The 26,150-nt window shown below is 53.3% G+C and overlaps 2 protein-coding genes across 2 annotated transcripts in view; both read right to left on the reverse strand.

Annotated features, from left to right (window-relative positions):
• LOC149332148 (uncharacterized) overlaps positions 1–9,976 on the reverse strand; it is a 28,861-nt gene extending 18,885 nt beyond the window's left edge. The window contains exon 1 of the mRNA XM_089555760.1: positions 9,955–9,976. Within this exon, the coding sequence (XP_089411886.1) occupies positions 9,955–9,976 (22 nt within the window). The remainder of the gene's footprint in view (positions 1–9,954) is intronic.
• Positions 1–26,150, reverse strand: part of LOC149332147 (uncharacterized) — a 234,507-nt gene that overhangs the window by 21,114 nt on the left and 187,243 nt on the right. The window lies entirely within an intron of this gene.

The following is a 26,150-nucleotide window of genomic DNA, read 5'->3' on the forward strand; positions in this document are numbered from 1 at the left end:
CCGTACAGGAAGGCAGGAACGCCACCACCCGTTCGGCGCGATGCCTTGCCCTTTGAAAGCGACGCTTTTTGAGGAGAGGAAATCGCGCAGTAATTCTCTGTCATCTCGGTGGACACCCGAACCGCACCGTACAGGAAGGGAGGAACGCCACACCCGTTCGGCGCGATGCCTTGCCTTTTGAACGCGACGCTTTTTGAGGAGAGGAAATCGCGCAGTAATTCTCTCTCATCTCGGTGGACACCCGAACCGCACCGTACAGGAAAGGAGGAACGCCACCACCTGTTCGGCGCGATGCCTTGCCCTTTGATCGCGACGCTTTTTGAGGAGAGGAAATCGCGCAGTAATTCTCTGTCATCTCGGTGGACACCCGAACCGCACCGTACAGGAAGGGAGGAACGCCACCACCCGTTCGGCGCGATGTCTTGCCCTTTGAACGCGACGCTTTTTGAGGAGAGGAAATCTCGCAGTGATTCTCTGTCATCTCGGTGGACACCCGAACCGCACCGTACAGGAAAGGAGGAACGCCCCCACCCGTTCGCCGCGATGCCTTGCCCTTTGAACGCGACGCTTTTTGAGGAGAGGAAATCGCGCAGTAATTCTCTGTCATCTCGGAGGACACCCGAACCGCACCGTACAGGAAGGGTGGAACGCCCCCACCCGTTCGCCGCGATGCCTTGCCCTTTGAACGCGACGCTTTTTGAGGAGAGGAAATCGCGCAGTAATTCTCTCTCATCTCGATGGACACCCGAACCGCACCGTACAGGAAGGGTGGAACGCCACCACCCGTTCGGCGCGATGCCTTGCCCTTTGAACGCGACGCTTTCTGAGGAGAGGAAATCGCGCAGTAATTCTCTCTCATCTCGGTGGACACCCGAACAGCACCGTACAGGAAAGGAGGAACGCCACCACCCGTTCGGCGCGATTCCTTGCCCTTTGAACGCGACGCTTTTTGAGGAGAGGAAATCGCGCAGTAATTCTCTGTCATCTCGATGGACACCCGAACCGCACCGTACAGGAAGGGTGGAACGCCACCACCCGTTCGGCGCGATGCCTTGCCCTTTCAACGCGATGCTTTTTGAGGAGAGGAAATCGCGCAGTAATTCTCTGTCATCTCGATGGACACCCGAACCGCACCGTACAGGAAGGGTGGAACGCCACCACCCGTTCGGCGCGATGCCTTGCCCTTTGAACGCGACGCTTTTTGAGGAGAGGAAATCGCGCAGTAATTCTCTCTCATCTCGGTGGACACCCGAACCGCACCGTACAGGAAAGGAGGAACGCCACCACCTGTTCGGCGCGATGCCTTGCCCTTTGAACGCGACGCTTTTTGAGGAGAGGAAATCGCGCAGTAATTCTCTGTCATCTCGATGGACACCCGAACCGCACCGTACAGGAAGGGTGGAACGCCACCACCCGTTCGGCGCGATGCCTTGCCCTTTGAACGCGATGCTTTTTGAGGAGAGGAAATCGCGCAGTAATTCTCTGTCATCTCGGTGGACACCCGAACCGCACCGTACAGGAAGGGAGGAACGCCACCACCCGTTCAGCGCGATGCCTTGCCCTTTGAGCGCGACGCTTTTTGAGGAGAGGAAATCGCGCAGTAATTCTCTGTCATCTCGGTGGACACCCGAACCGCACCGTACAGGAAGGGAGGAACGCCACCACCCGTTCAGCGCGATGCCTTGCCCTTTGAGCGCGACGCTTTTTGAGGAGAGGAAATCGCGCAGTTATTCTCTGTCATCTCGGTGGACACCCGAACCGCACCGTACAGGAAAGGAGGAAGCCACCACCCGTTCGGCGCGATGCCTTGCCCTTTGAACGCGACGCTTTTTGAGGAGAGGAAATCGCGCAGTAATTCTCTGTCATCTCGGTGGACACCCGAACCGCACCGTACAGGAAGGGAGGAACGCCACCACCCGTTCAGCGCGATGCCTTGCCCTTTGAGCGCGACGCTTTTTGAGGAGAGGAAATCCCGCAGTAATTCTCTGTCATCTCGGTAGACACCCGAACCGCACCGTACAGGAAAGGAGGAACGCCACCACCCGTTCGGCGCGATGCCTTGCCCTTTGAACGCGACGCTTTTTGAGGAGAGGAAATCGTGCAGTAATTCTCTGTCATCTCGGTGGACACCCGAACCGCACCGTACAGGAAGGGAGGAACGCCACCACCCGTTCAGCGCGATGCCTTGCCCTTTGAGCGCGACGCTTTTTGAGGAGAGGAAATCGCGCAGTAATTCTCTGTCATCTCGGTAGACACCCGAACCGCACCGTACAGGAAAGGAGGAACGCCACCACCCGTTCGGCGCGATGCCTTGCCCTTTGAACGCGACGCTTTTTGAGGAGAGGAAATCGTGCAGTAATTCTCTGTCATCTCGGTGGACACCCGAACCGCAACGTACAGGAAGGGAGGAACGCCACCACCCGTTCGGCGCGATGCCTTGCCCTTTGAACGCGACGCTTTTTGAGGAGAGGAAATCGCGCAGTAATTCTCTGTCATCTCGGTGGACACCCGAACCGCACCGTACAGGAAGGGAGGAACGCCACCACCCGTTCAGCGCGATGCCTTGCCCTTTGAGCGCGACGCTTTTTGAGGAGAGGAAATCGTGCAGTAATTCTCTGTCATCTCGGTGGACACCCGAACCGCAACGTACAGGAAGGGAGGAACGCCAGCACCCGTTCGGCGCGATGCCTTGCCCTTTGAACGCGACGCTTTTTGAGGAGAGGAAATCGTGCAGTAATTCTCTGTCATCTCGGTGGACACCCGAACCGCAACGTACAGGAAGGGAGGAACGCCACCACCCGTTCGGCGCGATGCCTTGCCCTTTGAACGCGACGCTTTTTGAGGAGATGAAATCGTGCAGTAATTCTCTGTCATCTCGGTGGACACCCGAACCGCAACGTACAGGAAGGGAGGAACGCCACCACCCGTTCAGCGCGATGCCTTGCCCTTTGAACGCGACGCTTTTTGAGGAGAGGAAATCGTGCAGTAATTCTCTGTCATCTCGGTGGACACCCGAACCGCAACGTACAGGAAGGGAGGAACGCCACCACCCGTTCGGCGCGATGCCTTGCCCTTTGAACGCGACGCTTTTTGAGGAGAGGAAATCGTGCAGTAATTCTCTGTCATCTCGGTGGACACCCGAACCGCAACGTACAGGAAGGGAGGAACGCCACCACCCGTTCGGCGCGATGCCTTGCCCTTTGAACGCGACGCTTTTTGAGGAGAGGAAATCGCGCAGTAATTCTCTGTCATCTCGGTGGACACCCGAACCGCACCGTACAGGAAGGGAGGAACGCCACCACCCGTTCAGCGCGATGCCTTGCCCTTTGAACGCGACGCTTTTTGAGGAGAGGAAATCGCGCAGTAATTCTCTGTCATCTCGGTGGACACCCGAACCGCACCGTACAGGAAGGGAGGAACGCCACCGCCCGTTCGGCGCGATGCCTTGCCCTTTGAACGCGACGCTTTTTGAGGAGAGGAAATCGCGCAGTAATTCTCTGTCATCTCGGTGGACACCCGAACCGCAACGTACAGGAAGGGAGGAACGCCACCACCCGTTCGGCGCGATGCCTTGCCCTTTGAACGCGACGCTTTTTGAGGAGAGGAAATCGTGCAGTAATTCTCTGTCATCTCGGTGGACACCCGAACCGCACCGTACAGGAAGGGAGGAACGCCACCACCCGTTCAGCGCGATGCCTTGCCCTTTGAGCGCGACGCTTTTTGAGGAGAGGAAATCGCGCAGTAATTCTCTGTCATCTCGGTAGACACCCGAACCGCACCGTACAGGAAAGGAGGAACGCCACCACCCGTTCGGCGCGATGCCTTGCCCTTTGAACGCGACGCTTTTTGAGGAGAGGAAATCGCGCAGTAATTCTCTGTCATCTCGGTGGACACCCGAACCGCACCGTACAGGAAGGGAGGAACGCCACCACCCGTTCAGCGCGATGCCTTGCCCTTTGAGCGCGACGCTTTTTGAGGAGAGGAAATCGTGCAGTAATTCTCTGCCATCTCGGTGGACACCCGAACCGCAACGTACAGGAAGGGAGGAACGCCACCACCCGTTCGGCGCGATGCCTTGCCCTTTGATCGCGACGCTTTTTGAGGAGAGGAAATCGTGCAGTAATTCTCTGTCATCTCGGTGGACACCCGAACCGCAACGTACAGGAAGGGAGGAACGCCACCACCCGTTCGGCGCGATGCCTTGCCCTTTGAACGCGACGCTTTTTGAGGAGAGGAAATCGTGCAGTAATTCTCTGTCATCTCGGTGGACACCCGAACCGCAACGTACAGGAAGGGAGGAACGCCACCACCCGTTCGGCGCGATGCCTTGCCCTTTGAACGCGACGCTTTTTGAGGAGAGGAAATCGTGCAGTAATTCTCTGTCATCTCGGTGGACACCCGAACCGCAACGTACAGGAAGGGAGGAACGCCACCACCCGTTCGGCGCGATGCCTTGCCCTTTGAACGCGACGCTTTTTGAGGAGAGGAAATCGCGCAGTAATTCTCTGTCATCTCGGTGGACACCCGAACCGCACCGTACAGGAAGGGAGGAACGCCACCACCCGTTCAGCGCGATGCCTTGCCCTTTGAGCGCGACGCTTTTTGAGGAGAGGAAATCGCGCAGTAATTCTCTGTCATCTCGGTAGACACCCGAACCGCACCGTACAGGAAAGGAGGAACGCCACCACCCGTTCGGCGCGATGCCTTGCCCTTTGAATGCGACGCTTTTTGAGGAGAGGAAATCGTGCAGTAATTCTCTGTCATCTCGGTGGACACCCGAACCGCAACGTACAGGAAGGGAGGAACGCCACCACCCGTTCGGCGCGAAGCTACCGGCGCTTTTATGCTGGTCCTGTAGGAGGGCTTAGAGAGTCTCGTTAAATCTCGTACGGTTCCCGGATGCGGTCGTTTCAGTGACGGGATGTGTGGAATTCAGTGCCCCGATGAGTGGAATTCGCTGCCCGGATGCTGGCTCTCAGTGTCGGCGTGACGTCACCACACTGCCGACAACGGGAGCTAAAAGCATTTCATTCTTAAAATCCCCGGCACATTTTGTGTGTGTGTGTGGGGGGGGGGAGGAGGGGGGGGGAGGGGGGGGCGGTCCCGCCGCGGTGTATGTGGTTAGGACGCCCGTCTACCAAGCCGGAGTACCCGGTATCGAATCCAACCCTGGCGGCCTCGTTTCGATGGAGGCGAAACGCTAATGGCACCAGTGCGCTATGCGATGCCAGTGCACGTCGAAGATCCCCAGGTTGTCTAAATTCTTCCGAAGCACTTATGGCGCGGTTCAGGTGTCCGCCGAGATATGTGAGCTACTGCGCCATTTCCTTTCCTCAAAAACCAATTTACAATTTACTCCTCTACGGCACCCGTGGCTCTCTTTCTTCATTTACTACCATCTTATCCTCTTCCCTCAAGTCGCGATTCAGGTGTCCACTCAGAATTGAGACCGACTGCAGTGGTTACTGATTTCCTTTCCTAAAAAAAAAAAGTTATCTCCGTTTACCGCACAATAAGCCGAACATTATTTATCGCTTAAGCTTGAGATATGTTGCCGTGCTTCTGCTGCAGGTATGTGGAGTTAAAAGTTAACTTGTATGCTTACGCAAGGCGCTGTAAGTGAAATGTTTTTCTCGTCAACTGTCAGGGTTTGCAAAAAAAATAAATAAATTTCTTAAAAGCCTAGGCGCTCTTCGAGCGTTGAAACCAATGACATGCGGCCCACAAAGTGTTCGTTTTTTGGTTTTTTTGGTACCGTCATTCGGCCGTGGACGTCAATTTTTTTTTTCCTTGCCTGTTTGTACAAAAGTATGCGATGGCGCTACATAAAACCAGCTCTTCTTATTCTGAATCGTAAAAATCGACCACTTGTGATGTGATTTCGAACACAGTTCATATTGTGAACTTGTTGAATATTTCTGTTGAATTGTAGATTTTTTGGTAAACAATAAATTTTCTTAAAAAGGTGACGGGTTTTCACCGAGATATGACACAATTACTGCGTCATTTCCTTTTCTTAAATACAAACTTTCATTTTCATCATTACGGCACTTGTTTCTATTTCTTCTTTCACTCCCACTTTTTTCCTTCCTTTACGGTGCGATTCGGTTGTCCACCGAGATTGCAGAGATTTACCGCGCCATTTCCTTTCCTCGAAAATGCGTTGTGTTGAAAGGTGTTTCCAGCAGGCCAGGCAGCGCTGCCAAGGAAGTCCACCCGGAGCGCCATCGCCAATTCGACACGATAATAATAATTATTTTCAATAACAATAATTATTATTATCATTATTATTGTTATTATTATCATCGCACCGAATGCGCGATGGCATTCCGAGTACTCCCTTGGCAGCGCTGCAACGCGCTGTCGAGTTCCACTCCGAAAGTCTAGGTTTGGTTCGGTTTATGGGGTTTAACGTCCCAAAGCGACTCAGGCTATTAGAGACGCCGTATTGAAGCGCTCCGGAAATTTTGACCACCTGGGGTTCTTTAACGTGCACTGACATCGCACAGTACACGGGCGTCTAGAATTTCTCCTCCAAAGAAATTCAACCGCCGCGGCCGGGATCGAACCCGCGTCTTTCGGGTAAGCAGTCGAGCGCCATAACCACTGAGCTACCGCGGCGGCATGTATTGGTTCACGAAATGGGCCTCCCGCAGCTCTTGGTAGGAGTTTAACACCCTCAATGCCTTGAGTTTGGCATTAGAGGTAGCCACCGGGAGATCCAGGGCTCGCTTAGTTGCCTTGCGGATGATGGCGTCTATTCGCGCCTCGTCTTGCTTAGTAGTGCGGAGATATGGCACGGCGTAGAGGATCCGGCTAGTCACGAAGGCACAGACGAGCCGAAGCGCGTCCCTGCCCCGCAGACCGCCCCGCTTGTTGGAAACGCGGCGGATCATGCGCCCTTCCTGTTAGCCTACTCTCTTGAGTTTCACAATGGTGGAGTCCGGTCTGAGTCTGTGGTGAATGAAAAGGCCCAGAATACGGAGCTCCTGCACCTCTCTAATAGGACCTCCTGACAGAGAGATGTGAATTGCTGTCCTATCCTTTGGGTTCGTTCTGATATGCAGAAGCTCTGATTTCGCTGGAGCTCATTGGAGCCCACAGTCAATAGCATACGCATCGACTATGGAAGCGGCCTGCTGAAGGCGGGCCTCCATGTGCCCAAGGCTCCCCTCAGTGGTCCAAATTCTAATGTCATCTGCATATAACGCGTGTTGAATGCCTTCCACCCGGGCCAGTTGGCTTGGGAGGCGCAACATAGCTATGTTGAACAGGAGCGGTGATAACACCGCTCCCTGAGGGGTACCCCGTGTTCCCATGTAAGGGCCGTATTCCTCGCCCTCAATCCGAAGAAAGGCCTGGCGATTAGTCAAGAAATCTCGTACATACGCGTAGGCCTTAGCCCCTCAATCGCTAGAACTCAAGTTGGCAGACGGCCCCTGGGTGCCGCCTGCTAAACCGCTTACACATCCAACACGACTGCACTCCAGAAGAGGCGGAGCGTATCCCAGTACTGTGGCGCCGTATGCTCTGGGTCTCCCCGCTCCCCCGTAACATGGACACCGACATGCACGAAAACAGACGACAAACGCGGGCTCGGGCTCTTGAGAGACAACACGGCTCCCGACCCGGCGTATATTATGTAGACGTAGCAGGGCCATCGCCCACGGGATTTTACACGGCCGCTGTCGTTCACCAGGAAATGCACGTTGATGGACTCTCTTTTCGAGCCCTGAATTCAATGCGAGCCGAGGAAGTAGCAATAGCGCTTGCTGCCGCCCACGCCAATTCGAGAATCATCATTACGGACTCCCGAAAAGCCTGTGATCCTTACTTGGCAGGGGAGATCCCCCCTTAGCTGCTTGCATTCTAAGACGGACTGCCACTGATCCAACACCGAAAAGAATCATTTGGGCTCCTGGCAATCAGGGCTTACGAGGTAATGAGGCCGCTGACGCGGCTGCCCGAGCGCTTATTCACCGGGCTCCTCATCCAAGCTCTTCTGGCTCGGAGTCTAACCAGCCGCTGCTGCGATTCAGGGAAATAATAACGCATTATAGCGACAACCACCGCCTTTTCCCGGCCCCTGCAAAGGGGCTGAGTAAGACGGAGGAGCGAACTTTAAGGCGCCTGCAGACAGGTACTCTACTCTGTCCTGCAATCTTAAAACATTACGATCCTAACACGGATGGGCGATGCCCGCACTGTGGGGAGACCTGTGATATCTTCCACATGATGTTGGCATGTACTCAAAATCCCCACCTCCCCTTCCAGAGAGGCATGGGAGCCTGCCCTCCTCAAGTGCTCCTCGCTTGAGTCCCAAAGGGCTCTAGTGAAACGGGCGAGAGACGGGGCATTCTCATGCGGTGTCCCGGACTAGGGACGCCGACCATGTAGCGTGGTTTGGGGCCACTCTGTGGCTCCCAAACTCTATTTCAGTAATTAAAAGTTTTCACCACCACCACAACCACCGCGGCGGCACTCCTAAAGGCGAAGCTTAAGTGTTCTTAATTAGTGATTAGTCATTGGTTAGTAATTCGTAATTAGTAATTGCACGTTGATGATGTGTGGTGTCATCCAGTGGTGACGTCACCAGTGCCACAGAGGCAGTCAAAGTGGTGCTGAAAACGTTGTCGTTTCTACGCACTTTAGACAGGCAAAAAGCCCCCTCACCGTTTCGGACAAATGAACAGTCCGCATTGTGACAACTGTGCCTCGATAGAAACTGTGGAACATATCCTACTTGAGTGCCCTGCGTATGCTAACGAGCGTGCGTACTATGAACATTGCATGCAGACGCTCTGCCCAGTGCCCCTAACAATGGACAAAGTTTTACGTCCCTTAGCCTGCTTCAGGCAACAGAAACTTGCAATGAACTTTCTTTTTACATATTTAAAAAGCATTGGACATCTCGATAGGCTCTAAATTCACTTGCACGTTACCTTCATGCATTCTTCATGCAGTGATCTTCGTCAGCCCATTTGTCGGACTATGCACTCCATCATTCCGTAGGTTACATCAATACTTGCCATTGCATCCTTAGTACCCATTTCATGGCCGCATTTTATCTTCGTTTTTTTTTCTTTTACCTCTTCCACGCTGCTCTCCTTCTGTCTTTATCTCCCAAATTCCCCTCCCTACGCAGAGTAGCATGCCAGCGATATTGAAACGCCGGCTAAATTCTCTACATTTCATTAAGGAGTCTCTCTCTCTCTTCCTCAATTTTTCACTAGAGGGGCAGTGAGTTTCTGAAAAGTGGCTCCATTTCTCCTTATGTAACGGACATCTTCAAAATAGGTACACAGCTCACCGTAACCAGCTTGTACCTGCACCTAAACCGCACATATTTCTGATTGTACTAACTCCACTACGCAGTGGTTGAAACCTTAGAAGCTTGTTTTTTAGAGCATTAGCTCTAGTACTCGCATTATCTTAAATATAAGTATGCAGCTCATTGTAACTAGTTTATGGCCGTACGATTTTACTGCAGTTGAAACGGTTGAGGACCCGCCGCGGTGGCTCAGTGGTCACGGCGCTCGGCTGCTGACCCGAAAGACGCGGGTTCGATTCCGGCCGCGGCGGCCGAATTCCGATGGAGGTGAAATTCTAGATGCCCGTGTACTGTGCGATGTCACTGTACGTTAGAGAACCCCAGGTGGTCGAAATTTCCGGAGCCCTCCACTACGGTGCGATATTGTAAACGGTTAATTCCCATATATGAAGAAGGTCATTCTCTACATTCATAGATCTCAGGGAGTCCTCTACCCTTCCTGAAGCAGTGGTCCAGTGGTGGAGCACGGTTAAGCTTCTCCTTTGAATTGAACGTGATAGAAGGGCAAGCCCCAAGCTTCGCGGTGAACGCGCCTTGGATGTGCGCTGCGTTGTTCGCCGCTCACTGCATCCCGGAGCTTCAGCGTCCTGCGCCTAGCTGCCGTGGACGTCGGCCGTGAGTACCTGGTCCGCCCCGCACGGCCATGCCCCACGCCCCGACCGGCCATGCCTCAGCCAGCCCGACCTGAACCGACCTCGCCGCTCACCCCAGACCAGTCCCCCGCCCGGACCACAAGACACGACGAACTGTCGAAGTTACTGCGACCAGAGTGACCCGACCGACCTAAGACCCTGCCCACACGTGAGGACACCGCACCCCTGCCCCTGCCGTTCGGTGTGTCCAAGGACCTCGGCCGCCACCTCCTGGCACCTACGGCCCGAATGCTTCGTGGACCGGAACTCATTCGCCTCTCGTCTCCTCCACCGTAGCGGCCAGCACTACACCACCTTGCCATTTCTCTTGTGCCCTGGGAACCCGTCACCGTATCGCGCGTCCCTTCGTCGATGTCTTCTATTTACGATCGGGGCGATCGCTCGGTGGCCCCGGGCAATGCAATGTGACGTAGACAACGAAGCTGGCAGTAGCGCGGGACGGAGCGCTCGCGCTAGGCCAGCGGTCATTAAATCATCGCTTGTCCATCATTAAGCACGCCTGATTCTTCGGCTGGCCGCCACGTAAATATATGTTTGTGATCTGTTGTAATCTGTCAAAACAGGCAATAAAGACCAAAAAAAGCTGGCGTAGCGGAGTGATTAGCCTGCTTGCCTCGCACTCCGGACGCACTGGTTTGATTCCCCAACTCATCCGATTTCCTACTCAGTTTTATTTATTAATGCGGGATCGATCCCGGCCGCGGACGCCGAATTTCGATGGAGACGAAATTCTAGTGGCCCGTGTGCTATGCGATGTCAGTGCACGTTTATGAACCCCAGGTGGTCGAAATTTCCGCAGCCCTTCACTACGGCGCCCCTCATAGCCTGAGTTGCTTTGGGACATTAAACCCCAATAACCAAACCTATGCTTCAGGGATTTTTCGCTCACGGTCAACGCCGCCGACGACGGCACCGGCTTTTCTGCGGCATGGGGCCCCTGACGCTATCGCGTTAAAATACCACCGTAAGCCATACGATGGATCACCTGGGCGCTCTGGGAAAAGATGCAGTAAGCTATGTATAGTACACGCCGCGAGTTCTCTCAGTTAGAACCCGACCGTGGAAGCCGCGTTTCGATCGAGACGAAACGCAAATGGCGACCGCGTGCTGTGCGATGTCGGTGCACGTTGCAGATTCCCATGTGGTAGAAATTATTCTGACCTCCACTACGTTACCTCTTTCTTCCTTTCATCTTTGCGCACTCTCTCCCCGGGCTATCTCCCTGTCCTTGGACGCCTACTCCCAATCAGACAATCTGACCCTTACATTCAAACACATCACCGATTACTACAAGGAGGATCACCGGCGCTACCCGGCCCCTTATAAGAGACTGGATCGTGCTGACGAGCGCCTCCTCATCAAAATTCTTACTAACACTGTACTGTGCCCGGCGGTACTTAAACATTTCAACGCATCCTTTGATGGCACGTGCCAATTCTGTGGGGAGGTGGCTGACACCTTCCACATGGTTTGGGCGTGTCAATCAAACCCATCTATCCCCCCCAACCCCAACCCCACCAGAGAGGACTGGGAGGCGGCCCTGCTCGGCTGTCAGGACCTAAAGACCCAAAAGGCCTTGGTTCACCGGACGCGGGCGGCGTTGCTTGCCAATGGGGCCCCGGAATAGGGGCTCCACCTAGTATTGTTAGGGGAAAGGGCCAATAGGGCCTACCCCAATCACCTCTCTGTAAATATTTATTGCATTATAAATGTTTTTCACCACCATCACCACTCCCTACTTCATCAATTCCCTTACGGCGCGGTTCGGGTGTCCCCCGAGATGTGTGAGACAGATACTCTCCATTTCCTTTCTTCAAAAACCTACTTTTTTTCACGTGTTCTGAGCGATGTCAGCGCACGCGAGCTTCCCAGGTGGCCCACATTATTCCGGAGCCCTCCACTACGCACCACATATGCCCTTCCATACCTACCACTCAAACAGAAGGAGAGCGACCGGGCCCCGAATTCAATGCGAGCCGAGGAAGTAGCGATAGCGCTTGCTGCCGCCCACGCCAATTCGAGAATCATCATTACGGACTCCCGTAAAGCATGTGATCATTACTTGGCAGGGGAGATCTCCCCCTTAGCTGCTTGTATTCTAAGACGGACTGCCACTGATCCAACACCCAAAAGAATCATTTGGGCTCCTGGCCACCAGGGCTTACGAGATAATGAGGCCGCTGGCGCGGCTGCCCGAGCGCTTACTCACCGGGCTCCTCATCCCAGCTCTTCTGGCTCGGAGACTAACAAGCCGCTGCTGCGATTCAGGGAAATTATAACGCATTATAGCGACATCCACCGCCTTTTCCCGGCCCCTGCAAAGGGGCTGAGTAAGACGGAGGAGCGAACTTTAAGGCGCCTGCAGACAGGTACTCTACTCTGTCCTGCAATCTTAAAGCATTACGATCCTAACACGGATGGGCGATGCCCGCACTATGGGGAGACATGTGATATCTTCCACATGGTGTGGGCATGTACTCAAAATCCCCACCTCCCCCTTTCCCCTACCCATTCCAGAGAGGTATGGGAGACTGCCCTCCTCAATTGCTCCTCGCTTGAGTCCCAAAGGGCTCTGGTGAAACGGGCGAGAGACGGGGCATTGTCATGCGGTGTCCCGGACTAGGGACGCCGACCATGTAGCGGGGCCACTCTGTGGCTCCCAAACTCTATTTCAGTAAAGTTTTCACCACCACCACCACCACCGGGTAAATGCGCTCCTACGTAGCTGCAAGAACGGCTCTACGTCTTCCCCCTAGCACATCCGACGACCGACTCCTCAAACTCGGTGTACACAGCACCTTTGAGGAGCTCAAAGAAGCTACCTTTACGGCACAACTATCCCGTCTATCCAGCTCAGAGGCTGGTCGTACTTTATTGTCCCAGTTGAGCTTGACCCCAATTACAGAGCATACAGAGGGGGTCCCCCTTTCTGCTACCTGCTACTCTCCGCTCTAACCTCAACGTAACTCCCATCCCCAAGAACATGCACCCTGAGCGTGACAGCGAACGCAAAGTAGCAAGGGCTCGGGCCCTCCACAAACAGTATAGCGAGGACCATTAGGTGGTCTACGTAGACGCAGCGGAATATACGACAGACTCCCGTGTGGCCCTGGCGGTAGCCGACAATAATGCAAAGCTTCTAACCTCCAGCTCAATCATTACCAATTCGACCACAGAGGCAGAAGAAGCAGCCATCGCGCTTGCTCTCATTTCTACATCTGCCACAAAAATCATCTCCGATTCCAAATCTGCAATTTAAAATTATGCCAAGGGCTACATATCCAGCACCGCAGCTCGTTTTCTACGTTTCTGGCAGCCCAGGCGCCTCATCACCCTCATCTGGACGCCAGCACATGCTGGCCTCCCTGGCAACGAGGAGGCTCATTCCCTATCCCGAGGTCTCACATTCCGGGTAGGAGTCGAGCCCCCTCCACAAGCCTCGGAACGCCTGCTCTACTTCCGTGATATTCTCTCGTATTACCGACACAAACGAAGGGAATACGCACTACCGCCAGCTCCGTCCCTCACGCAAATGTGCAGCGCAGGCTGCACATTTGCGACAACTACAAACCTGGACTGCTCCATACCCAATACTGCTGCATGCCCGATACCCAGACCAATACCCGTCATCATGCAAACTTTGCGGCAAACCAGGAGACTTACACCCCTCCTCACATGTCCCACCTTCCCACCTTCCCTCATCCCCCCTCATCAACCACGGCGCAGTCTTACTGGGAGACTCTTCTGACCAGCTCGTCCGCTCAAGACCAGCGCCGGATCATCTCCAGCGCTCACCGAAATATTGCGCTCCAGGGGCTATCCTTCGCGTTTTAAGGGTGCCTCCTCCTCACATTGAGGAGGCATCCAAGTGGCATGTAGGGGCTTCGCCCCCACGGTTTACATCACTGGCAATAAACGTTTCCACCACCACCACCACTACGGCACCTCTTTCTTCCTTCGTTTACTACCACCTTCTACGCCCAAACATCTCGGCGCAAGACGTACTTCTTGCCCTTAAAGAGTCCCTCTTTTGCACCAAGCGCCATACAGCCAGTACGCGAGCCAAACTGGCCCTGGATATTCATAAGGCTTTCGACACAATAAGCCATGACCATATCCTCACATTAGCCACCACGGGATGCGGCACCTGCATATGGCAATATATTAGAGCCTTCCTTCAGGGACGCATGGCAGAACTCCAGCTTGGGGAGATTGCCTCCCAGCCTTTCTCCCTGCCTAACCGTGGTACCCCGCAAGGGGTGGTTCTGTCACCTTTACTTTTTAACATTGCCCTAGCGCCTCCGGCAAAGGCCCTGGCTGCCATCCCAGGGCTCCACACAGTCATATACGCAGATGATATAATCCTCTGGACAACGGGAGGATCCCTTGCAACAGCCCAGGATATCCTGCAATCTGCCATAGACATCACCACCACTAATTTAGCAAACACAGGCCTCCGTTGCTCTCCAAATAAATCGTAACTCCTGCAGCTGAAGCCCCTCCCCAGTGGCCCCCAGATTGAACTGCACATATACGGGAATCCAGTGCCCATTGTGCCTCAGGTGAAGATTCTCGGCCTTCTCAACACATTCGATGCAACCGCCACCCTTCAGCTCTTGCAAAGACAGACCAACAGGTCGCTGCACTTATCAGGCGGGTGGCAGCACGAAATCATGGGCTGTCTGAACGCGAGACTCCCAATATAACAAATGCACTAATCACTAGCCGCATTACATACCACCTCCCATACCACATACTAACTCTGCGGCAAACACAACAGGCAGACATCCTAAAAAATTCAGGGGGCACTTTGGCTGTATAAAGTGCGTAGAGGCGAAAGAGTTTTCCGCACCACTTTGCCTATGTGACACTGGTGACGTCACCACTGGATGACGTCGCATAATTGACTACGAAGTAATGACAATAACTAATTAATGATTAATTACAGATTAATCACTCATCACTAATTGGCTGCTAATTAAGGCGCTTAAGCTTCGCCTTTAGGAGTGGAACGCGACAACGTGTTGTAGTGCTGCCAGGGAGTCCACGGAACGCCACCATCCGTTCGGCGCGATGCCTTGCCCTTTGAACGCAACGCTTTTTTGAGGAAAGGAAATGGCGCTGTAATTCACAGAAATCTCGGTGGACGCCTTAACCGCACCATACAGGAAGGGAGGAAGTGGCAGTGAAAGAACAAAGAGGGACCGTAATGAAGGAAGCGAAAATTGTATCTGAGGAAAGGGAATTACGCAGTAACTGTCTCGCATATCTCGGTGGACACCCGTCAAAACGCGGACACATTTGTCGACACGGCTGCCGACACGGCTGCTGACACGGCTGTCGACACGGCTGTCGACACGGCTGCCGACATGGTCGCAGACACGGCTGCCGACACGGATTGCTAACGACAGCATGACACATCTTTCGACATAGCTGCCACATTTGTCGACACGGCTGCCACATTTGTCGACACGGCTGCCGACACGGCTGTCGACACGGTTGCCGACACAGTCGCAGACACAGTCACAGACACGGCTGCCGACACGGATTGCTAACGACAGCATGACACCTCTTTCGACATGGCTGCCACATTTGTCGACACGGCTGCCGACACGGCTGTCGACACGGTTGCCGACACGGCTGTCGACACGGCTGCCGACACAGTCGCAGACACAGTCACAGACACGGCTGCCGACACGGATTGCTAACGACATCATGAGGCATTAAAGGCTTTCGCCTTAATACGCGCGGCTGTCACCTCCGCCCTACGTTTTCCACGGACGGTTAGCACAAAACGTCTCCTGACCACTGGTACCCACAATACAGTTATTGAATTAATAGAGGCTCAACGCACCAACCAATTAGTCCGCCAGAGTCGCACAGAAACGCCTACTGCGATAGCTACGTCTCAATCCACCCATTCCCCCCCCCCCCCCCCCCAACAAGTCCTACACCTTACATGATTTCTCTGCGCACTCCGGATCACAGATCAGAAGCCCCTACCGCCCCACCTGATCAGGAACCCGATTTTAATCCGGTTTATACGTTCAAAAATATCGCAACCTACTTTCAAGATAGCCATCGCCTTTACCCTAGCCCATGTAAAGGCCTCAAGAAGGCGGATGAGCGGCTTCTTCTCCGCCTCTTCACCAATACATTGCTGTGCCCGGCAGCACTAAAACATTTTGACCCCTCCTTTAGCGGCAGCTGCCCGCACTGTGGTGCGGTGTCTTCGGACACCTATCACATGGTGTGGGCCTGCCCCTCCAACCCGGCCATTCCCCCTATCCCCAACCCAACCCGGGAGGACTGGGAGGCGACCCTGCTCGGCTGCCACGACTTACAGGCCCAACAAGCCTTGGTCGGGCGCGCCCGGGCGGCGGCTACCGCCACTGGGGTCCCAAACTAGGGACCTCCACCTAGTGTTTGTGAGGATCGGTCCCTTACGGGCCGATCCAAACACCTCCTGTTCTGAATAAATGTTTTCACCACCACCACCACCCCGCAATATGAGCGATAGTCTCCATCAGGGTAGGCGGCAGGCACGAGCGAGCTATTAGACGAAAACATACAGCAATCGCTGCGATATCCTTTATGTCGACATGGCAGAGAATTCTAAAGCAGGATATTTCACGGCAGTCGCAGCCTATGAAGACGGCACAGTGGGGGCCGCCGCCACCATCCGGACTAATTCGCCTGCAAAAGCGGAAGGAGCCGCCATCGCACTTGCTCTGGCCCACTCTACCATTGACAAAAACGTAACTGAAATTTGCACAGATTCCCAGGCCGCGTACCGCCACTACCTAAAGGGCGTGGCGACGCCGGCAACACATCGTATTCTTGCCACAGTCACCTCTCTCGACCGAACGGCTACTCTGTCGTGGGTCCCTGGGCATGCCTCGATCCCTGGTAATGAGCGCGTTCATGCGCTGGCCCGAGAACTCTCCTCCCGGACCCCGGATGATCAGGCATTCAACCCTGCAAAAGAGGCCCCATCGGTCCTATCTACATATCATCAAATCAAACATTCTACAAACTCAGCCGCGTGACACTGCCACCACGCCACAGTACTTTGTCGCCCTCATCCAGCGCCACGTGGCGACAATTACATACAGGCTGTTTTATTTCTCCCCACCGTCTCTCATGCTTTCACCTCACCTTTCCTCCTGATTGTAACACCTGTGGCGTGCCCAGATCCACACTTTTCCACTACCTTTGGGAATGTCCTTCCCCAAATGCAGTACCCCCCATCCCCAATCCCAGTCATTCTTCCTGGGAGGCTGCTTTACGCACCGCTCAGCCCGCCGGCCAGAAATGGCTGGTGGATCGGGCTTTACGTGAAGCACAAGCCCGTGGACTCCTGGACCGGTAGGGGACCACCCTGGAAGATTTTTTTTTTGTGCGTAATAAAGTTGTTTCCATCCATCCAATTACGGAGCCCTCGACAACTGCACCTCTTTCTTTCTTCGTTTACTACCACCTTCTCCCCTTCCCTCAAGACGCGACTGAGGTGTCCACTGAGAACTGCAAGACATTGCCGTGGTCACTGCGCCAATTCCTTTCCTAAAAAAACAGAAACATTATCCCCCTTTACACACAATCAGCCCAAATTTAATCCCTTAAGCTCGAGATATGTTGCTGTGCTTCTGTTGAAGGTCATGTGGAGTCTGAAAATTATCTTGAAGGCTTACACAAGGCGCTGCAAGTGAAATATTTTCTGCGCTCAAATGCGATTAATTGCAGAAAAAAAAAACAGATTTCTTAAAAGCCTAGACGGTCTTCGAGCGTTGAAACCGCTGACATGCGGCCCACAGAATTTCGGTTAGTTTGGATCCATTTTTGCGAGCACTGCTTCATAAGCAGGTACATCTACAGCACGTCTGGCAGCGACGTCTGGCAGTGGCAGCGAATTTCCATCTCTCGCTGTCAGAGCGCGCGTTCGTGATAAGATCGTCCGTGTGCGCGTCGCTCTTTTACATCGCCCGCGTCGCTTGCCCGCCGCGCACTTTTACGCGTCGTTTGGCCACACTATGTGGCAGTTTTTTCTGGGCGGGAAAGACGGAGTCCATCGCTCGCGCGCTCCTCCGCTTTCCCACGAGCATGGGCGGGTTTAGCCTGCCCAACCTGCGCAGTATGTGCAGCGTCCTTGCTGCTCGAGGCGTCCGCGACCTAGTCAACGCCACCGACTACCCGGGGAGAGGGCTCCTCGCCTACCTTCTCGGGACGTCGCGGCGCCTCTTTTTTGGTAATTGCACAGGTCCTTCAGCCGAACAGCAGCCGGAGTTCTTCCGGTATGTCTGCCGGACGGCCGAGTCCCTCACCGCTACCCTGCCCGAGGTAGACGTCTCTGAGACGCAGGCCTTCCGCGTTTGCGAGCTCCTGGCAATTCAGGAGGCTACACCCGACCAGCTACAGCGGAGCAGGCGGGTACGGTGGCAGGACTTGACGTCACACAGGTTGCCACCAGACGTCCGCGACTTCGGCTGGCTGCGAGGCTGGAGTGTCCTTCCGACGGGGGTCCGCATCGTCGCGTGGGGTATCGCTCCTTCTTCGCGGTGTCCCCAGTGCGGTGCGACCGAGACCCTCGAGCACGCCATGTTCGAGTGCGTCGTGGCGCACACTTTTTGGAGACTTTTGTCCCGCATGTTTTTTGTAACTCTCGACGCGCGCACTAGGCCGCGCGACTTTTTTGTGCGCCTGCTCCTTTGTGTGGGCGCTTTTGTGTTGTGGCGCGCCAGCGTGGCGTCGCGTCTCTACAGGGCCGACCGCAGCGAGCCATGTTCCCCCTGCTCCAGCGGGTTCGGGCGCGCCTCTTCCAACAGGCGTGCCTGGACCGAGTGATGCTCCCCGAGGAAGAGGTCCTTCGGCGTTGGAGCACTCGCTTCATCGCCGTCGACAGGGGCCGCGTGACCGTATGGCTCCTGCCTTATTGAGTGTGTGCAGTGCGCGCTGTTGTTGTGCGTTTCTTATTTAGTTAGGGAGCGTGCTTCCCCCGCGGCATCCGGAGAGAGAGAGAAAAAAAAAACTTTATTTACACAGGAATTCGGGGCACGCCCCAGGGTACCCGCACGACCCCACTGCACTCAAGTGTTTATGTTCCTACGGTCCATAACACTGGCAGCACGGCCGGTGGCGATGGTCTGCACGGCCGGGTCCTCCGAGCGCAGCAGGGTCTCGCAGTCCTCCCAGGTCTTGAGGTTCTCTAGGTCCCGCGGGAGAGGGTCCGCCGGGCAGAGGGAAAGGATGTGGAGGGAAGAAGCGAAGGGTTCTGGCCATAGGGCGCATGCGGGAGTGGGAAAGGATGGATGATAGTGGGCTAGGTTAAGGGGTGAGGGGAGAGTGTGTGTCTGTAGTCTGCGCCAGATTGTTGCGTGTTTGTTATCTAGGGAGGGGTGGGGCGGGGGGTAGAGCTGGCGTGAGGCTCTGTATGCCTGGGTCAGCTCACTGAATGTGTGCATGCGCTCCTTCGCAAATCCCCGATCCGAGGCCACCTGAGCCCGGTTTAAAGAACCTCGGGACATTATGGACACTGTGGACATTATTACGTGCAGTGAATGACTTTTGTTTGGCCGCCGCGGTGGCTCAGTGGCTATGGTGCTCGGCTGCTGGCCCGAAAGACGCGGGTTCGATCCCGGCCGCGGCGGCTGAATTTCTTTGGAGGAGAAATTCGAGGCCCGTGTACTGTGCGATGTCAGTGCACGTTGAAGAACCCCAGGTGGTCGAAATTTCCGGAGCCCTCCACTACGGCGTCTCTCATAGCCTTAGTCGCTTTGGGACGTTAAACTCCATAAACCAAACCAAACCAAACCGACTTTTGTTTGCAGGGCGACAGCAGTCGCCGTCGTGTCTTGAGTGATCGCTTTTCCGTAATCGAGCGACACTAGTCGCGAACTGTACTCTTGTATTTTTTGAGGGACTGTGGTCCCTCATCGTGTAACCATGGGGTCCAATAAAATTCTCTTGAGAGGTACATCTACTAGTTTTCTCTTTGTGTTCGTTGACCCTTGATGTGTGTGGATGTTTTTGCACGCAACGAAGAGAGTCATTCCTTCTAAGTCCTCGCTATTAGAGTCATCTTCTGTAGTCATTGAAGCTTTGTACTTTCAGTCATTGGGACCGACAGTTATGACATATTTCCGTGACCTTAAGATATTGCTCCAACAAATTCAAAATATTTTCCACAGAAATACGCACAGAATTCTTCAGGATTCTTTGGACTGGTGCAGCGTTTTGGTTTTTGGGGAAGCGAGGGGAAGCGAGCAGCCAAAAGGCGTCCAATATGATTTCTTAGGCTATCATTCATTTGGTGCGGACAGGACTTCGAAAGCGAGGACTCAAAGCATAAAGAGACGATGACGCGCTTCACATTTTTTGAATGCGCCGTACTGAAGGGCAGCAGTTCCTTGCTATTGCGAGGAAAATAACCACAACATAAATGGCCACCCTGAAACGCTAAGCTTGGGTCTAAAAATTGTAGTTTCCTCTCCCTTGGGAGCTGATGCGAAAAACTAGGCCACGCCCTTTCAAGTTAAAAACACTTAAAATACTAGACACATTGGTTCCAATAGAATTGTCAAGACCAGTGGATAAAAGAATAAGAAAATCGTCAACATATCTAAAAATTTTAAAAACAGGTCGTCCTACCAACAATTGTTCGAGTTCCTTGTCGAAAGCAACTGAAAAAATTTCACATCAAATAGGGGCGACTCATGACCCTATATATATACCTTTTCTCGGTAAGTAGGGTTGCTCATCGAAAACGGTAAAAGTGACCTTAAGATATTGCTCCAATAAATTCAAAAAATTTTCCACGCACATACTGGCAGCATCCTGGAAGGCCTGTACCTTCAACACACGAAAGAACAGACGCCAGCAGCTCAGCATGCGGGAGAGAATAAAACAAATCCTCCATGTTTAGAGAAAAAGCAGATCGAATCTCTGGATGTGTTTCAAAACAATGAACTACATCTAGCAAGTTCTTTACCTGAAAAGGGTCGTCCAGTTTAAGAAAGGTAAGCTTGCTTCGCAAGAAACGGCTAACAATATGCTGCCAGGAACCATTTTCGCTCACTATAGTCCGGAACGGTATGTCGGTTTTGTGGGTTTTAGCAGTAAATAATACAGAAATACCGTTCCGTTTGCTTTTCGCTATATCACTAGCCAGCTTCGGCAGATGCAGGTCCTTACAAAAGTTAATGAACTTCGTTTTAACTCTCATCGCGGCCATATTGATGGCTATAAAATTGTCTACCACTTGCAGTGCTTTTTCATTGTAAAGTCCTTTTTTCATAACAACGAACCTACCATCTTTGTCTGACTGAAGGAGACACAGCTCAATCCTATTAACAAAAAAGGTAACATGACTGACATTTCGTTCTAGTCGACTAGTTACAGCCGCCGCAACAGGTTTTCTGAGGCAGTCCACTCCTTCCAGCAAACATCGCTCTTGGTTTTCTCCTTTTACTTTCGCAGCAATGTTCCTGTTATTTATTTAACATAGTTACACATTTACCTATGGAGCAGAAACGTGGAGGCTAACAAAGAGGGTTCAGCTTAAGTTAAGAGCAACGCAGCGAGCTATGGAAAGAAAAATAATAGGTGTAACGTTAAGAGATCGGAAGTGCGCGGATTGGGTGAGGGAACAAACGCGAGTTAATGACATCCTAGTTGAAATCAAGAAGAAGAAATAGGCTTGGGCACAGCATGTAATGCGAAGGCAAGATAACCGCTCGTCCTGAAGGGTAACAGAGTGGATTCCAAGAGAACGCAAACGTAGCAGGGGGCGGCAGAAAGTTAGGTGGTCGGATGAGATTAAGAAGTTTGCGGGGATACGGTGGCCGTAACTGGCAAATGACAGAGTTAATTGGAGAGACATGGGAGAGGCATTTGCTTTGCAGTGGGCGTAGTCAGGCTGATGATGACGATGATGATGATCTACATATTTAACATATACAGAAACGGCTATTCTAACCTAACGTGGTCATTCCGACCGTGTCGACCCTTATACAACAAGCAACAATACCGTAAAAACACGTTACAAGGTAAATTAAACCTTAATCTGTCAGAAAGAGGGGGGGGGGGGGGGAGGAGAGGCTATTTCCAGTGTATTCCGCCCTGCCTACAACAGTCCCTCGGCAGAAACACCATACTGATTACAGACAAAAGCACACTAGCTAATGCGACACAGCTGGCATCGTCAGCCTGCCCTCACTGACGACAAAGAACATGGTATGCCAACGCCGCAGGAACCACGCCTCCCCGTCGGTTTCCAGACGGTTTTGTTAAGCTCCGGCGCGCCTCCCACAGATGCAGGAGGGGATTGTCCACTGTGGGGATCTCGTCGGTAGTGGGAAGTGTTTGCGTGTGTTGTTTCTGTATGTTGGTGACCTCTGTTGCCCACTCCGCATAGCCGTCGGAGAATAGTACGGGAGGGATGTCATGAGTGCGAAATTGCTGCCAATTGGTTATTCTGATGGAGGCGAAACGCAAGAGGCGCCCGGGGGCTGTGCGGTGTCAGTGCACGTCAAAGATCCCCAAGTGGTCGAGTGAGTGAGGGAGTAGAAACTTTATTGATTTCTAAGATTTAGCATGCGGTGGAGGTCGTCTTCAAGTCTTGAGGTTGCCTCCTTAGCCTTGGGTGGGCCCCTAGTCCAGGGCTCCACTGAGTCTGGCCACCTCGCTTGCGTGTGCTATGAGTGCCCTTTGGGCCTCTAGCTCGCAGCTGGTGAGCCGGCTCTCCCATTGTTCTGCACTTGGTGTGTCGTGTTTGTGGAACGATATGTTTCTGTCGCATTCCCATGTTATGTGGTATAGTGTTGGCCTCGCTTCGCACCAAAGGCATGTGGCGCGGTATTGTGTCGGGAACATCTTGCTTAGTATATATAAGTTGGGGAAGGAGCCTGTCTGTAGCTTCCGCCATTTTGCGGCTTCTTCCTTGCTTAGCTCTTTGTGTGGTGGGGGGTATTTGCATCTTAGCCCCCTGTATAAACTTAGTGTTTCAGAGTACCCAGCCCCTAGGCTAGTCCAGAGCTCCTCCGGGGCTTGTGACCCCCCAGCTCGGATAGTAAGCCCTCGAGCTAGTTCGTCCGTCCTTTCGTTGCCCCAGACCCCCGCGTGGCCTGGTATCCAAATTATGTTATGTATCTCTCTCCTCCCCGAGGGTGTCCCCTCGCTGAGGATCCTGAGTGTCGTTGTGCCTACCCTTCCTTTTGTGTAGTTTCGACACGCTTCTTGTGAGTCTGTTAGGATATTCAGGGGTCTCCCCTTTCTATCCCCCTCCCTCATTGCTAGGGCTATCGCTATCTCCTTCGCCTCTGCTACATTTGATGCCCTGGCCGTGAGGCTCGTTATGTGTTCTCCCTGGTGGTTGACGACTACCGCCACCATTTTATTTCCTCGTTCACCATAGTACGGGGTCGAAATTATTCCAGAGGCCTCCACTACGGCACCTCTTTCTCTCTTTCTTCTTTCACTCCCACCTTCCTTTCCTTCCCTTACGGCGCGGTTCAGATGTCCGCTGAGATATGTGAGACACATACTGCGCCACTTACTTTCCTCCAAACCCAATTTACCAATTTATTTATCAAAGCAGCCGCGCCAACGCCTAGCACCGCAGTTGGCGCGCACATGAAATAATCTATATACAAGCCACCACATGGTTCTGGCGACAATGCAATAAAAAAATTGGCATAGGCTTAGCTTGGTTAAGCCCGGAAGGTTTGGAAAGCGAATTTCGAGCAATTTTAGCGACTACAGTAGTGTAAGGCGAAAGCCTGAGTGTTGCACAGAACGCCGGAATTAGCTTAAAGTTCTATTGAGGTGTCCAGTAAACCACAGAGTTTTTAAGGCGCCTTTCCTTCCCTCCAAATTAACTCAGTCCAACGCTGTCTATGTCAGAGCGCATCAATGAAGGCCGGATTTAGCTTAAAGTGCTATTGAGGTGTCCACTAAACCACAGCCTTGATTGTGCAAGAAGTTCACTGATGCGCGTGGGAGGCAGGTTGGCTGCGTCGACATCAGGAAGGTCGGCGTCAATAGCCGATTTCATACCGATGAAAGTTCATTGGACCCTTCATCTTAAAAGGGACAACTGTTCCTCAAAGAAACCTGAAGAAAGAGAGAGAAAACTTTATTTACACAGGAATTCGGGGCACGCCCCAGGGTCCCCGCACGACCCCACTGCACTCAAGTGTTTATGTTCCGAAGGTCCATAACACTGGCAGCACGGCCGGTGGCGATGGTCTGCATGACCGGGTCCTCCGAGCGCAGCAGGGTCTCCCAGTCCTCCCAGGTCTTGAGGTTCTCTAGATCCCGCGGGGGAGGGTCCGCCAGGAGACGGAAAGGATGTGGAGGGAAGAAGCGAAGGGTTCTGGGCATAGGCCACATGCGGGAGTGGGAAAGGATGGATGATAGTGGGCTAGGTTAAGGGGTGAGGGGAGAGCGTGTGTCTGTAGTCTGCGCCAGAGTGTTGCGTGTTTGTTATCTAGGGAGTGGTGAGGCGGGGGGTAGAGCTGGCGTGAGGCTCTGTATGCCTGGGTCAGCTCACTGAATGTGTGCATGCGCTCCTTCGTGAATCCCCGATCCGAGGCCACCTGAGCCCGGTTTAAAGAACTTCGGGCTAAAAGGTTGGCAGCCTCGTTTCCGGGATTCCCGGAGTGCGCAGGCGCCCATATCAGCTACACATGGCGGGGCGGGGGTGCATCGGGCGAGTCCAGTATGCCAAAAGCAGGGACATGAACTCGGCCTCGAGCAAAATTTAAAGTCGTACTTTTAGAGTCACTTAAAATATACCGGACTTCTGTGCGAGTGATAGTAAGTGCAATGGCGGCTTACTCTGCAGCCTCTGGGGACGTGTCTGGAGGGAGAGGTAGCGTGAGGAGGGTGGATGAAGAGTCCACCACAGCTGCTATCGCTTCATCACCCGAGCAGGCAGCGTCCACCCATACGGCGTCTGGCTCGGAGCCGTACGCTCGATGGAGTGCCTTCGCACGGGCTCTGCGGCGCTGCTCATGGTGGGAAAGGGGGAAAGGATGGACCCTGAGGGGTGCCGATACTCTGAAGCGTGTAGGAGGGGGAAGACAGAGGGCCAAAGTGTATCAGCCGTGTGGTCAGTGAGCAATGCTTGAATGTAGGCATACGTGCGCGTACCCACATTCAATGGGGATAAAGCAGTCATGATCGCCTGATGTTCAATGCGATCAAAAGCTTTGGAGAAATCCAAAGCTAAGATTGCCTTGGTGTAACCTGGAAGAAGCGGGTCGAAAATGTCGTGAGTGAGTTGCAGCATGGCGTCCTGTGCGGATAGTACAACGCAGCGACCAGCGACGCTCGATAGCACATGCAGCCAGAAAATACACTAAATTGGCTACAGTCGACACACAATACGTTCTCACATAAGAGGAGTTTATTTGAACTCTCGATCAAAAACGTCCCTCGACAAGAAACCGTTGAAACCGTTGCGATTTATTCCAATCATCCTATTACTCAAGGCCACATTGATATGGAACACAAGGCCATTAGAGTGGGACCAGTGGGGAGTATATTGACACAAAGATCGTGGACCACCTAATTGCGTAAAATATTCTGAATGGTAAAAAACGATTGGGCACATTATGGAGCATAAGATTACTAGTCGAATCAAAGCGCAGCGCATCAGAGGGACTCGCACCGACGACATTTTGGTTCCCCATCCATGACTTATTGAAACTTGAACCGTCCATTACGGCCAAACTAATTGACCCGGGACATTTGAAGTGCTGTAAAACGATTCGTAGTCTTGTGTTCCACGGCATCAAAAAGGTAGATATCCAGATATAACGAAAAATTTTTGCCTCATATGGCGGGACGCTACATGGCGGTTCAAGCAAGCGGACGCGCGTCGCATCGGTTCCGCACATTTTGAGCAAATTCCACCAGACCAAATCATTCTCGCCACCGGATTTTATTCGGAACGGAAAGGTATCAAGTGCTGGATCCACAGGATAGAAATTTCAAGAGGTAGGACCAGTTTTCGGCTTTCTACCGGACTTGAAAGTTATAAAGCGGGCGCCGGCCCGCTAACCCTAACGGGCCACCCAGCTCGACATCGTGAGAGCATGGGCCGCTAACCTTGTCGACGACGCCGACGCCTAGCATCGACGCCGTTTCAAAGACGGACCATATGGCGG

This window comes from Amblyomma mixtum, chromosome 8, assembly GCF_055824585.1.
Source record: "Amblyomma mixtum isolate Tamu chromosome 8, ASM5582458v1, whole genome shotgun sequence".
NCBI classification, from domain to species: domain Eukaryota; kingdom Metazoa; phylum Arthropoda; class Arachnida; order Ixodida; family Ixodidae; genus Amblyomma; species Amblyomma mixtum.